We start from the raw sequence: 15,353 nt of genomic DNA on the forward strand, positions 1-15,353 counted from the left end.
CAAATCACACAAGTACATAGAGTGTCTCATGAACGCACAAACCATATGCAACTGTAAACTAGAGACTTTGCATATTTTTCCAGCTGTTTCTCGCCATGTTTGCGAACAGTAAACCCTGTGCTGATTCTGTTTTTGTTCAGAACAGATTCTTTCTTGAATTCTTCAATTATTCCGTACTGCAACGTCAAACCATTCCTTGAACAATCTGCCTCTTATCAAGTAAAACAAGATTTCCTCGTATAAATCATAGAAATTAAATTTCTTATGCATAGATTTCCTGTTTTACACGCGCTATGACGGTCCACTCGACACTCAGTGATCAGCTTCACGCTGTGACCGACTTTGTTCCCGAGGGGAAGGGCCTCCGAAACCCATGCGAGTAGCCCCTGGACACCCCTTCTTCAAAGAATGGAACCACGGCCGTCCAATCCGTATCCAGCCACTTTACTGGCCTACCTATTGATATGTAAAGAAACAGAGAATGGAGGAAACAAAGAAAGAATGAAATTAATACATAAAATAAGAAAATAGATAAATGAAAGGAACGGGAGAAGTATCAAAGAAAGAAGAAGGAAGTAAAGATAATAGGAAACAATATATGAAATAAGGGAGGAAACAAAGAAAGAAGACAAAAATAGCAGAAGAAAAAGTGTGAAAAACTGAAAAAAGAGGAAAGAAAGAAAAATGAGTACAGAAAGAGATTGCAAAGGACCAGAAAGCAAAATAAAGAAAAAAATAGAAAAATAAGAAATATGTAAAAAAGAATATAAATTATGACACAGGGACGAAATCTATAAGAAAATTGCATAAAAAGCGAGGGTGGAAAAGGGGCTGCAAATAGACCATGACACATCTCAGTATTATCTGCGAAACTTTGCCTAGGGCGGGCACTGAGCTGACAAGAGATAAGCCTCGACATCGCCTCTGTCCAGCGCCGGCCGACACAGCATCTAGTAGCGTCGCAATGGAACCTCAAGAGCTGGTGCTGCTGGTCGTGGCTGTTCTCTGTGGCAGTGCCTCGGGGCTTCCCCTCAACAACCGCCCAATTATAGGTAACGTATCTATCACATGATTGCAGTCAAGTTTATTTGTTTACGTTCATCCAGCTGCAGAAGTAAAGACCAGGAGTGATGGCCGTCTTCTGGCTTGTTCCGCCGTGTTTATTTTTTTTTTGTAGTGTTCTGTCTGACGACAGGTCCATATGAACAGGATCCTTCCATCCTTTTCTCGGACTGGGACCTGTTCATATACGTTCTTGGCAGATGATCCAGAAGTGGTTTGCCATTGCCTTCTTCTGTGTGTGAATGGAGTAATTGTTGGGATGCCACGGAGGAAAACTCCGTGTTGCCTAGACCACGGCCTTGCCCAACACAAGTTATAAATTCGGGCACCGCCGGGAATCGAACCAGAGACCCCCAGGATTACAAGGCCAGCGTTCTAACCGCTAGACCACCGTGGCAGGTTTCCGCCGTGTACCCTGGTAAAATTTTACCGACGTTTCAGAGGTCCTTGCTGCCTCCAACATCAGGGCGATCCAACAAGTCAGAAGACAGCCATCTTCAGACTTACCGCCGTGAAAACCTCAAACCCTACAGAGAAAAAGAAATCTTCATGCATAATAAATTTCAGTTGTAACACGGGGCTCGAATAACGGAAGAAAACTGAAAAGGGGTTATCTCCCGGATGCAGGTCATTGATTCTCAAGTCTTTGTATGACACGGTTACAAGCGTTAAGCGGAATGAGATAAGAATGTCGCTCATGATCGACGGAAAGCTACTAGCTCGTTACATAAAAGCAATATCTTTACACTAACCGCAGAAAGGGTTTGTCAGGATAGACTCGGTCGAGATTCGAACCGGCGACACCTGGTAATGGAGGCAGCAAACACATCTGAAACGACTTTCGCCGCCGTGAGAACTTGAAATCTCACCTAGCCGAAATTTTTCATTTTCCTCGGACGCTCCAGGTAAAAGTGTATATTGAATCAGGCTACCTCTCGTGTGAATTGTTACAGACCATATGTATTTTAACATAAAACGAACTTATATTTCTCGGTGCTGTGATTTACAATCACTTTCCATTCTGTTGGCTATTTTTACAGAAGCTGGCATTTACCACCAAAAATGACATTTTTTCTGTTCTTATACAGTATGACAAATCTAGCAACGACAGGCATTTGTTTGACTATGACTATTTGTTTTTCTTTATCTTTACAATTTGAATCTCACCTGAATCGAATCTGCCCTTATTTATTTCATCCACTGTCCAAATTTTACTTCTATACAGGCAACCTGGCACTTCATATGACCTCATAGAATTTAAGAAGAAGTCTTTCCTTGTTGGGATATTCATAATGAATTACGGAAAAGAGAAATACATCTAAAATGTTGGCCGGAAACCGTCAAGGGAAGAGATAATTTGTAAAACATTAGAGTTAAATTGGTGTGTGATATTAAATTGACGTCTGTAGTCAGCTCCACAGGGTAAAGTCAAACTGTGGGATTTTGTCAGTTCACTTATAAATTTTCGTGTTCCAAACGCAAAATCTTTTGACCGACCGAATGTCTTTTTAACTTTCAAGGAATACTTTGCACTATAAAGTTGATTCATCATTACTGTTCTTCTTATAAGTACCAACGTCGTCATCATTAAGTATGATGACATTTGCATTATCATACCTAACTGTTCTGCATCATATATAATTTCATAATTAGGTCGCTGTAATTAGTAGATTCTAATAATGCATAATTCTCACTGCCGACAGGCATCCTATCACAAGAACTAACGGATTATATGAAGGATAAATTCCCAGGTAATTACACAAGCTACATCGCCGCATCTTATGTCAAATATGTGGAAGAAGCCGGCGCTAGAGTCGTACCAATCAAGTAAGTGCATTTTACATGCTACTGTCCGCCCACAAAGAGAAGTCCGCTGGGAGAGGAGAGGGTACGGTATATTCTTTCACAAAACATGCGTCCACCCAGTAATGCACAATGCATGCGCTACAGGAACCTAGTGGGACAATGTGTTTGGCATAGGAACAGGCGGAGTGCGCATGCGCGGTATGGTCACCCGCTCCAGTCACCCAGCCGACTTCTCATGTGTTTTCGATCATGTATTTAACCGAATATCATCTTTATCATCAAGCGTAAACTGTAAGATGTTTTAAAAATTTTGACATGACAAAAGAACAACTAAAGTCTGGTACATGCTTAAACAATAAGCTATTTTAGTATACGTCTATTGCCAGTCCACATATCTCAATTGAATTTCAGTCACAAATAAGATAAAATGGAGTTATCAGATTTTAGGAATGAAAAAGATAATGTGATAATTATTGTAGAATGTAGGCGAATTCTAAATGGAAGAATGAACTTAAGGATTGGTATTCTACTTGGACAAAGAGCAAAATGTGAGATTCCCCATTTCAGCTGCAACCACATTACTTAGAAAAGACACGTAAATCCATAACTCATTGACTCGGGAAGAGTTCTCACTTCCACAAAAACTGTCGCATTATCCTTTGAAAGGGTTACAAAGTTCAAATATTTGGGAACAACAATAACAAATCAAAATGATACTTGTGAGGAAGTTAGGAGGAGACTAAATTCCGGAAATGCTTGCTACTTCTCAGTCCAAAATATTTTGTCTTCCCGTCTGATTTCTAAGAACCTGAAAATTAAAGTATACAAAACGGTAATCTTGCCTGTTGTTTTGTATGGGTGCGAAACATGGTCTCTCACTCAGAGGGAGGAACACAGATTGCAGGTGTTTGAGAATCGGGTGTTGAGGAGGATATTTGGGCCTAAGAGGGAAGACGATGGGGCGTGGAGAAAATTGCACAATGACGAGCTTAAAAATCTGTACTGCTCCCCCAGTATTGTGAGGGTGATTAAGTCGAGAAGAGTGAGATGGGCGGGACATGTAGCGCGCATGGATGGGACAAGAGGTGTGCACCGGGTACTGGTTGGGAAACCTGAAGGGAAGAGACCCCTGGGGAGACCTAGACGTAGATGGGAGGATAATCTCAGGCGGGATCTATGGGAGATAGGAGTTGAAGGAAACTGGATTTTGTTGGCCCAGGACAGGGTCCGGAGGAGGGCTTTGGTTAATTCGGTGATGAACCTTCGGGTTCGGTAAGCCATCTAGTTAGTTAGTTAGTTAACTTTACGATAGTCAAGCTAAGTGATTGTGACAGCCTATGATTTGATTACTTAAATATGGAATGGGTTTCTAGAAGTCCACGTACCGCGTACCAGAATAAGACAAGCCTTCATACTAGAACATAATTATTTATTTTTGTTGTCATTTTTATTTCTTGCAGAATTAACCAGACCGAGGCTTATTATGAAAGTGTGATAGATACTGTGAACGGGTAAGTGGTTTTTTCTGATATTATTTTTAGAATGTTGTTATAATCAATTATAAGGCATAATTCGTTATGGGTGATGAATTGTACATTTATATAATCGACATGCCACAAAATCCATGTGCTGTGTGCTGACTTGCCAATTCAAGACTGATAACAGTAATGACTCATCCGAAATTATTAAAATCGCCGCAGTTACCAAACATACAAAAATTCATTCTGCATCTGAGAGGCCATTTTGTATACTGATATTTCACAGAACGAAATAAGTGGATGTTGTTTACCGATGGTTAATGAAACATCGTTGAAACGTAATTCATGCTTGTGATACGTTGAATATAATACTCGAATCTTCGTATAAGTGAGGTTGCAATAGCACGCCACTGGTCCCTACAGCCAGATGAATCCACTCCATACCCCCCACACCCTACTATTTCTGTTTTGATACGTATTCTCCTTTCTAAACTTTGATTTTTACAGAATTTGAATATATTTCTTAGTTACCAAATGCATGCTATATTCCTCACCTATATCATCGACCTTGATTTGCTGACCATAATATTATTTTGTGATTAATACATATTGAGAGATCAGTTCTTTTTATTTATTTACTCGACTTCCTGTTTCTTCTTGACTATCAGATACAAATATTCTACTTAATTCATAATTTTTATTTATGGAGAGAGGCCACGTTTTACATCCACATAAAGCAGTATGTATTTTTATAGTTTTATATATTTTAATGTTAAGTTAATAGAAAAGAGACGGAAGACAATATTTCTGAACTCAATAGTACGCACTCCGAGAACTAAATGAGCTGAAGATTGGATTGCAACTTTTACCAGTCTCAACACTCTTGTATTTATATGAGTTTCTCTTTATTTTCCAACCCTCAGGGTTCTGTTTCCTGGAGGAGCTGCCAGTTTCTCTGCGTCTGGAGGATACGCTGATGCAGCCTGGAAACTGTACCAACGTGCCGTATCGAAAAACAACGCAGGGGATTATTTTCCTGTATGGGGTACATGCCTAGGATTCGAACTTCTGACCTATCTTGCTACTCGACAACATAATATCCTCACAGCATGCGATTCGGAAAATGTGGCCTTGCCACTTAAGTTTAAGCTAGGTAGGTCAGCTTTAATTTTCACCGTAACTCCAACATCTTATTCTGTGCAGATGTAATCAAGATCAACATTATCACCAATACCATATCAAAGATTAAATAAAAAAGTATTACATGGTTTTTTATCAGAAGCAATAAATTATGACTCGACCACAACTCGATTATATAATCGTCTGCTAACGAATCTAGTAAGCTACCCGAAAGTCTTATTTACAATTTATTACGATGTTATAAATAATATATTATTTAAAAGGCATTAAGAATAAGAAGTTTGTTCAATAGGAAACTGGGATTAATGAGTTCTCCCTGTATGGCATTTGGAATATTTTTAAAGAACGTAGAATAATTTAAATATTAATTTTTTTTTCCATTTTTCGCGTCTCTGTCTGCCTTGTTGTATTTCCGAAACCGCAGCATTCGGCCACTGGAATCTAATTAAATATCCCTGCATCAGACATTAACTTCGTGAGTTTCTTATTGACATAAAAATTTGTGTTCAGGGTACAAAAACAGTAGGCTGTATGAGGATGCCCCGAAGAAAATTTTGAACATCCTAGCATCACAGAACGTCACTGTGAACTTCCATCACTTCTGTGTTACTGAGACGGTAAGTGACAGTATAATTAATACCTTATACGCAAGCCACTTACATCTAATTCTCTTTAATTTGATGCTATAAATGAGACACATGAAGTTTGAAAGATGGCTGCCTTCTGGGTTGTTGATACCCGGTACCTTGAAAATCTCACATCACTTGTGCCTTTCTTCTATTTACGAAATATGTTCGTAATATCTTGTAATACGTTAAAATTACAAACATGACAATGGAGCGAGATTTTTGTCTGACATGTTTAATGCACAAAGGGCAATGATGAGCCTTGAGCACAGAAATATAGATAATTCCAAGACGACTCCTGTTTTACTAACGACCTTTTTCAGCTACTTAGATAATACGAGGTGCGATCGGAAAGTTTCCAGACTGCGCCTATAAAAACCCGTACACTTATCTCAGGTATTAAATTCATCCATCACCCTCGACGTAGTTCCCCTGGGAGTGAACACAACGATCCCTGCGCCGCTGCCAAGCCTGGAAGCATCCCTGGAAATCTTTCTTTGTCAGCCTGTCAAGCACCATCTGCGATTCTGCCTGAATCTCTTCTATCGTCTCAAATCTCCTTCCCTTTAGCTGAATTTTCATCTTTGGGAAGAGGAAGAAGTCACACGGAGCTAAATCCGGCGAATAAGGAGGGTGCGGGATGACGGCCATGGTGTTTGAGGCCAAAAACTGCCGAACTTTGAGGGCGGTGTGCGCTGGCGCGTTGTCATGATGCGTCGCATGTGGAGTTCTTCCTTTAGAATCAGCTGACAGGTCCCATAGCCTATCCCAACAATGTCGCACAAGTCGTTGTTGGTACGACGTCGATCTTCGTGAATGGCCTGCCGAATTTTCGTAACATTTTCGGGCGTTGTGCTCGAAGATGGTCGTCCAGAACGCTCGTCATCATCGACAGAGGTTCGGCCATTTTTAAAACGTGAATGCCACACAAAAGTTTGTGCACGACCCATTGCGGACTCCCCAAATGCTTGCTTTAGCATTTCATAGGTTTCCGTAGCCGTTTTGGCGAGTCTTCGGCAAGAGATTCAGGCAGAATCGCAGATGGTGCTTGACAGGCTGACAAAGAAAGATTTCCAGGGATGCTTCCAGGCTTGGCAGCGGCGCTGGGATCGTTGTGTTCACTCCCAGGGGAACTACTTCGAGGGTGATGGATGAATTTAATACCTGAGATAAGTGTACGGGTTTTTATACGCGCAGTCTTGAAACCTTCCGATCGCACCTCGTATAGCGTAGAATTATAGATTAGTGAATAACAAACTGAAAATTATAAGTAAGCGTATCGATGTTTAAGGTCTTATCTCGGCATTTTACTGGAAATCTATGTGAAATAAAGCAGGATAGCCGAGGATTATACTAGGACTTCCTAACACGAAGCTGGAAGGAGACGTTCAACCAAAAGTAGGCAAAACAAGTTGCTATCAAACGGAGTTTATATTCCCTTGTACTTTAATAACGAATTGTTCTTTTAAGACAGCTGATTTGCGACCTCAACATTGATGTCAGTGTTTACTTTTGCGTCAAGGATGCTGTTAAGGCGACCGAATTTATTGTCCCAGGTTGTTTGCATGCGTGTGTTAGAGATATTACTGGATGCGGTGATAAGTAAGAAAATATTAGAAGAGAGACTGCTGCCAAAGTTACGTGATTGCGTAATATCTGGTCGAATTGACAGTCACGGAGGAAGTCTTGGCCACGCCTTGCTGAAAACATTTCTCTCGGGTTATATTTCTTGACAGCAGTGTGAGTTATATGCGAACGTTCAATTGAATGTTATTGATATAGAGTATTTTTTTATCCAAGTGCTCCAATTTTTAGGTTTTCATGACTAATAGAACCGCTCTCAATTTCTTAGCAATGTGAAGTTATTTGCCCACATCTGTACCATGATACGACATTTGCTTGGATGTTAATTGCAGATACACAGAAACAGACGTCATGATAGCCATAAATTTATTCTGTGTTATATTTTGTTAAATATTTACCATCTCACTAAAGCTTCAGATGAAAGCTGCAGACAAAATTGAGAGATGTATATTTGTGGCAAGAAGAATGAACAGTTTTTGCAGAGGCATTGAGAAAATAATATTTGAGATTACAGAAGACAGATCAGAACTAACTATACTAATAGATCCATAGAACAGAGTCCTTATTCAGAAGCTAACGGTCACTCACCTTGTTAATAAATTTATCGTCTTTCATGGAACCCGAAATTTCCTTATTGCATTCACAATACGAGGTGCGATCGGAACGTTTCCAGACTGTGTCAATAGAGGGCGAACCGGATGTAGTACGAGCTTCTACCGCTAGGGGGTGCGGCCTACATTCATAGTGAATCAGTGTGCCAGCCGGCATCATCGAATTAGAATTTGTTTCTTAGTTACGGGCGTTTTGGTAGTGCATTACACCGACCCTCCTGCGATTTCGGAATGGCGTGTGCATAAAATTTTGCCAAAGACTCGCCAAAACGGCTACGGAAACCTATGAAATGCTAAAGCAAGCATTTGGGGAGTCCGCAATGGGTCGTGCACAAACTTTTGTTTGACATTCACGTTTTAAAAATGGCCGAACCACTGTCGATGATGACGAGCGTTCTGGACGACCATCTTCGAGCGCAACGCCCGAAAATGTTACGAAGATTCGGCAGGCCATTCACGAAGATCGACGTCGTACCATCAACGACTTGTACGAGATTGTTGGGATAGGCTATGGGACCTGTCAGCTGATTCTAAAGGAAGAACTCCACATGCGACGCATCATGACAACGCGCCAGCGCACACCGCCCTCAAAGTTCGGCAGTTTTTGGCCTCAAACACCATGGCCGTCATCCCGCACCCTCCTTATTCGCCGTGTGACTTCTTCCTCTTCCCAAAGATGAAAATTCAGCTAAAGGGAAGGAGATTTGAGACGATAGAAGAGATTCAGGCAGAATCGCAGATGGTGCTTGACAGGCTGACAAAGAAAGATTTCCAGGGATGCTTCCAGGCTTGGCAGCGGCGCTGGGATCGTTGTGTTCACTGCCAGGGGAACTACTTCGAGGGTGATGGATGAATTTAATACCTGAGATAAGTGTACGGGTTTTTATAGGCGCAGTCTAGAAACTTTCCGATCGCACCTCGTATACCGTCACCAGACCCTATCCTGAACTGGATGAACACAAGATGGCTATCTTCTGGGTTGTAGCGCCGTGTAGTCTGTTAGAAGATTACCAGATTACACGGCGCTACAACCCATAAGAAAGCCATCTTCGGACTGACCGCCATGAAATCCTAAAATCCTATAGATATATCCCACACACCCACCATATTTCCTTCAGATTTCGTATTGTTACCATCTACGCCTAGGTCTTCCAAGAGGCCTCTTCCCTTCATGTTCTGTCAAGGTCAAAATTGTATCAGCATTTCTTATACATATCCCGTGTAAACCAAAATAAATTTCGGTCAACAGCTTTATGATTCTCCTTTGATATGCGTTCAATGGTTTTGGAGACGGGCTTAATGCCCTCTGATTTTATTGGGTTCACCTCTTGCACTTACCGCAAAGAAATCGTGATGACAGACAAGCGTTTATATCGACAGATGACAGATGAAGTAATGTACTGTGGCAGACATGCGATGACAGGGATTACGTGGGAGAAACTCGAACTTAAGGAAACTTAGCTGGGTACAGTGGCCTCAAAATAAATCCGCGCTTGGTTTCCAGTTACAAATACATACGTGGGAGAGGATCGAAGACCGCGAACTGACAGAACATCCTTGTACTATCGGATGTGAAATGTTTACGTTTTAGAAGTTAGACGTAGCGCGTGAGGGTAAAGGAGTGTGTCTGCATTACCAATGGTTTATAGTCCGTTCGGTTCACAAAATACACTAGTGGAAAAGTCAGGGTATTAAAATGCAATCGATTGTGTCGAACTGAAAAAGGGAAATTTTGAGTTACACTATCCATGCTCAGACAGGATCTTCTTCCCTTCACCTCTTACAGCGCTGTTCAAGGTCGCAGTTATTTGAGTCCACTGTGTATACAAACAGAAGTACAAAAGGCTGCTAAAACGATGTGTGAAATTGTCGATGTTGCGGTTCTGCAAGCAGAAACCAACGTTTGGGGTGGGGGGGGGGGGGAGAACACGCAGTCAGAATCTTCCCAGCTGCAGAAGTTTGTTCAAATAATAATCGCATCCATCCCACAAAAGAAAACACTACACTTCATCGTTGCAAAGTTAAGTTTCTTAACGTTGTTTAAGAAACAAATAATCGCTGTTCATACACAAAAATTCAAAAGAAACACATGAAAAATGTAGAGTTAGTTATTATTTTTTTTAAAAAAAAAAAGTAATGAAAAGTTATCACCAGGCTTTGAAGGGATGATTAACAATTATTGACTGACAATTAATCTTTCATTTAAGATTTCTGTCTTCTGGGTTGTTGCGCTGTGTAGTCTGGTCGATGATAACCAACGTTTCAGAGGTCATACTGCCTCCGTCATCAGGGCGATGAATATGCCAATAGGGTGTGAGGAGTTGGATTTATAGGCAGGGAAGTGAAAGGTTTAGCCTGCCCCGAGCCAATGGGAGCAGGTATGGGAGTGGACCAATGGTAGCACGTGGGCGAGAGTGGGAGAGGGAGAGAAAGTAGAGAGAGAAAGGTGAGTTTAGTTGTATGGATCACACCCTATTGGCATATTCATCGCCCTGATGACGGAGGCAGTATGACCTCTGAAACGTTGGTTATCATCGACCAGACTACACAGCGCAATAACCCAGAAGACAGAAATCTTGATACTCACCGCTGTGAGAACCTCAAGTCTTACAATCTTTCATTTGCAGAATCTAACAGCAGTGGGAATGGACAAAGATTGGAAAGTTACGGCTGTCGACACTGACTCGGAAGGTCTGGAGTTCGTATCCAGCTTCGAACACAAACTACACCCCTTCTACGGGGTACAGTTCCACCCTGAAAAGAACTCCTTCGAATGGAAGGCGACCAAATACATCCCACACACTGCCAACGCTATTTTGGTGCAACAGTACTTTGCGAACTTCTTTGTAAAAGAAGGTAACGTTTTTCTTTCCCGCGTCTTTTTCTCTGTTCGCTGCTTTCATTCGTTGACCATTACAAACGCGGAGAGAGATAACTCGGTACTTCCCACATCGAAAACTGACCCACAGTCGATATCAACGACCTTCGATCAGATTACTGAAATAAAAGTCCCCTTTCACTGTCTTAAAATGTAACCGGCAACATCGAGGTCAGGAAACAAAGACAGTTGTCTTCATATGAGAATCACACTGCGGACAAAATGAATAATTAGTGAATGAATTAACAGTACGTGTTTTGTGATGTCAGGTAAATTATTCAACACAGAATGACGTAGTATTACAAAACGTGCACGTTGGCCTCCCAAAACTTATCATTCACGGTGTATATGAATCATTGTTATGGGCCATGATAACACAAACAGAAGACTTGCTCTGTTCTTACCTGAGAAATCACCGTAACTCTGTCGTACATCACCGGGTACTACAATAAACAAGTCAGTAACAACAGTTCACGTTTTGAGATTTAAGAGTAGCTGCGCTGTAAACTACTTAATATTACAAGACGACACCGCGTCATGACACATATCCTGAAGATGGACGCGATATTTTTCTCCGAAATGTTTAACACGGTGCCATCACCTAGAAGACCACTGCACACGTTCATGATTTCTGTGTATCACCTACACATAATGCATGGCCAAAAATAAACACGACTGTCGAAAAACATGACGTGCTGGCTTACGTACTAGAAATGACTCTGAAAGACCATGCTGTTTTTTTCTTTCGTGGCAAGAAAGACTTGAAGTGAATCCTTGTGGATGTCAAAAACGAACAAAACAAACTGTTTATTCATTAACAGCGTCGTTGTAGTCCACCTGCTGCTATTTGTGGCAAGAGAAATATATAAACACCAATAAACAATCCAGATTTAAGAGCGAAGCGCACGGGTCCTTAAAAGCTTTTACTTCCATTTCTCTCACCCCCCCATGGACATTTTCTCATTTACAAAACCGAGAGTTGTAGTACGACTATGTTTCGAAAGAATGTACTTCAAGCAATTTTTAGCACATTACTAGTGTGAAGAGTTTATTCAAATGTTTAAATTTCATCCAATAGAATGCATTTTTATTTTATAATTAGCGGGATAGTGTACGGTAGACGGAACAGCCACTACAGCAGGTGCATGGCTTGTGCACGTGGTGATTTCGAGTGCAGTACTGTGCTTTCCCAAGAAGAGTTAACGGGTGTCGGTGTTTTAACTGTGACTTCTTGAAGTTTAATTTGTTGTGAATGGATAATTTTGCTTCTCCCAAACGAACCCCGCGCGCGTTTAGCAAATATTGCAACGCTGCGGCCACAAGGGCATTCCTTCACTCTTATATCTGGAAGCAATGTAGTCAGAAACATGAGGGGAGGGGGGGATATGTGTAAAAGGCAAGGTGACTGATTACTTTAATCAGTCACCTTGCAGTAGATAAGGATGACACGCAATATTATTTCCCAGCGACAGTACGTCACTGATCCCTGTCTTATTTATTACGTCGGTTATGCCTTCAGCTTACATAGGACGTGCATTTGTTTTTGACGTAAATACGTCTGTAAGGAAGGGTCATTCGGCAAAAATGTGTAACGAAAATGTGTTACGAAAAAGTGTAACTGCATTGTTATGTTACCTAGGAAACGTCATCTGTTTACTCGGCATTGTTGTTACCTATAAAACATTACATTACATTACATTTTATTACATTACATTAAAATACCACAGACCCATTTTAAGCGTAACTAATTCAAGTTGAATAAGCAATGTCTTAATCAAACTTATCTCAATTGTAAAGCATGTATAAAGGAAATATTTAGAATAAAGCCAATATATAAACTTCCTTTCCGTAAAGACGTATTTACGTCAAATTCTCTGGAACCGTGGTTCCACTGACAACTTTTTCTTCTGTTCGCAAGACAGTGACGTAGACGAAACGCACAGTATTGTCCTAGGTACTGTAAATGACTTAGCTTAATGTATTTTGAACTGGAATACGTCGGATTGATCGGACTTCCTCATCGCCCACACCTTCACTGATGAAGATCAGGGTTCAGCTCCTCAGTCACCACAGTAAATCATCTGCTCACCCCGCCCTAAATGAATCAATGACCTCATTAATTACCTAAGTAATTCATATCTGTCTCTTTATGGAATGTCCCAACTTCCAATTTGTTTAATGTTTGTTCATAATTTGTCTTTGTCTTTGATTACAGCCCGAAAGAACCATCACCAATTTCCCTCGCAAGACGACGAGGAGGCAGCTTTGATTTATAACTATCAGCCGACGTACACAGGGAAGAATGATTCTACTTTTGAACAATGTTACTTCTTCAGTGACTGACATTGGTTCATTGTTGCGAATGAGGTCAAATGAAAGCCCGAATTTGAACAGTCCTTAACACAGATACCTGACTACTAATGTGTACTGTAGACAACAGCACAATGAAATGAACTAGTTATACACAATAAAATAAAATGTAAAAATATGTTTTAATATCCCGCATTCTATGAAAATAATTCAGAGCTGCTTACTTCCTCAAACATCAGGGCGGTGGAGGTAGTTTGCACCTCTGAAACGTCGATCAATTTCTACAAGACTGCCCGAACACAGTCATCTTAATACTCACCGCCGTGAGAACCTAAAAATCTCACAGCCTACTGCACCTCCAACGTCGGCCTGGACGCGAACTGTGGCAGGGTAACGGGGGAAACGGTTTTGGGCTCACATTCGAGGATTTCCGGTACGACATGAGAATAATTCTTGCGCAAGAAATTTTTCAGAAATATTTTGATTTTATCACTTTCTATGGATGTGAAACGTATTTTCGAACTCTGCGTGACACTACTGGACGATCAGATTAAGGGCGGTGAGATTGACGGAACATGTAGCACAGCAGAGAAGAAATGAGAAAAGCATAGAAAGTTTAGATGGCTGTCTACTGGGTTGTTGCGCCGTGTAGTCTGGTAGAAGTTTATCGACGTTTCAGAGGTCCTTGATGCCTCATTTATTAGGCCGATGCGTCCATCATCCGCCACGAAAACCTAAAATCCTACTGGATTAATTTGCCTTCGGATAATCAGTGACTGATTAAGAATGATCTTCGGTGTCCACCACCTGATCGACTATTAACTTCTAAAGAAATCTGTTGGGCAAATTGGCACTGGGATAATTATTTATACTAGTCCTTCGCTTTTCCCATATCAGTATTATTACAGCTTCGTTTTCTCTCTTGTATCTCATGGGGGATGGAAAAAAAATGGACCATTAGCGACTCTTTACAAAGAAGACATGGTCTCACCCCATCGAGACAATAACCAACATGTCACTCACATTGTCTCTTTATAAATTCCTTTCGGTTCTCAAAACAAGCTAAACAGCAAAGTAATAGCCCAAATTATTAACTATTATTTGGACAAGATTTGTCCTTAAATTATTAAATTTACGTAGTCGAACAAATGTAACGTGGCAATTGTACCATCAGAAATTTACTAAATTTTTATTTTAATGTACTATACTGTACTGCAGATGCACGAGTATATTTATAATTCTAATAAAATAGATCGTTCTACCACCCAGCGTTGAACAAACACAGTGTTTGTTCAATTGTAACGCGCAGTGAGACGATGTAACAACATGATTCACCTACTGTTCCATCTGATTCAACTAACATCAACCTTGGGCGAATGAAACTGCGAAATTAATTGCATCATATTGTCTAATGGTCGCTATAAATAACATACCTCAGCCAGAAATGTGTAGTGGGTCTCCGCCCCGCTACACAGCCTGATAATGTCCACATTTGAATAGAAAATATCATTAAAATACCAAGGAAAATCAAAATCCTGTTTAGCTACCAGCCCAATATATTTTTTAACATTTAACATTTACAATACATTAATAAAATATTATTCTAAAAGAATGTGGTTACAAGAACACACGTGCAAGTATTTTAATTTGCTGTGTATGTAACATAAGAGTCGTGTTCTTGAGGAACACTGCTCTTGTATTAATCTCCTTTTGCATTAAACCCTTTTTTCACAAAATTTTTTTTAGATGAACTGAGAAGATGCCATTAATTAAGACAGTATTTTATTACGTTCTGCCAAACTCGCGCATAGAAGAGGCCCCTCCCCCCCTTCAGCAGAACGCCCTTATTACGTCATAT

At 40.6% G+C, this 15,353-nt stretch overlaps 1 protein-coding gene and 1 long non-coding RNA gene across 2 annotated transcripts in view; one reads left to right on the top strand and one right to left on the bottom strand.

Moving 5' to 3' along the window:
- LOC147872313 (uncharacterized) overlaps positions 1-15,353 on the bottom strand; it is a 160,660-nt gene that overhangs the window by 5,029 nt on the left and 140,278 nt on the right. The window lies entirely within an intron of this gene.
- LOC110829401 (gamma-glutamyl hydrolase) lies at positions 896-13,681 on the top strand. The gene is made up of 7 exons (XM_022063090.2): positions 896-1,052; positions 2,766-2,889; positions 4,329-4,379; positions 5,270-5,499; positions 5,997-6,103; positions 10,935-11,163; positions 13,401-13,681. Exons 1-7 carry the CDS (start codon positions 965-967, stop codon positions 13,526-13,528), a joined length of 957 nt encoding a protein of 318 aa, XP_021918782.2. The 5' UTR covers positions 896-964; the 3' UTR covers positions 13,529-13,681.

This window comes from Zootermopsis nevadensis, unplaced genomic scaffold, assembly GCF_977971745.1.
Source record: "Zootermopsis nevadensis isolate Lab colony 2312 unplaced genomic scaffold, Znev_1.0 Znev_ptg000028l, whole genome shotgun sequence".
Lineage (NCBI taxonomy): Eukaryota > Metazoa > Arthropoda > Insecta > Blattodea > Termopsidae > Zootermopsis > Zootermopsis nevadensis.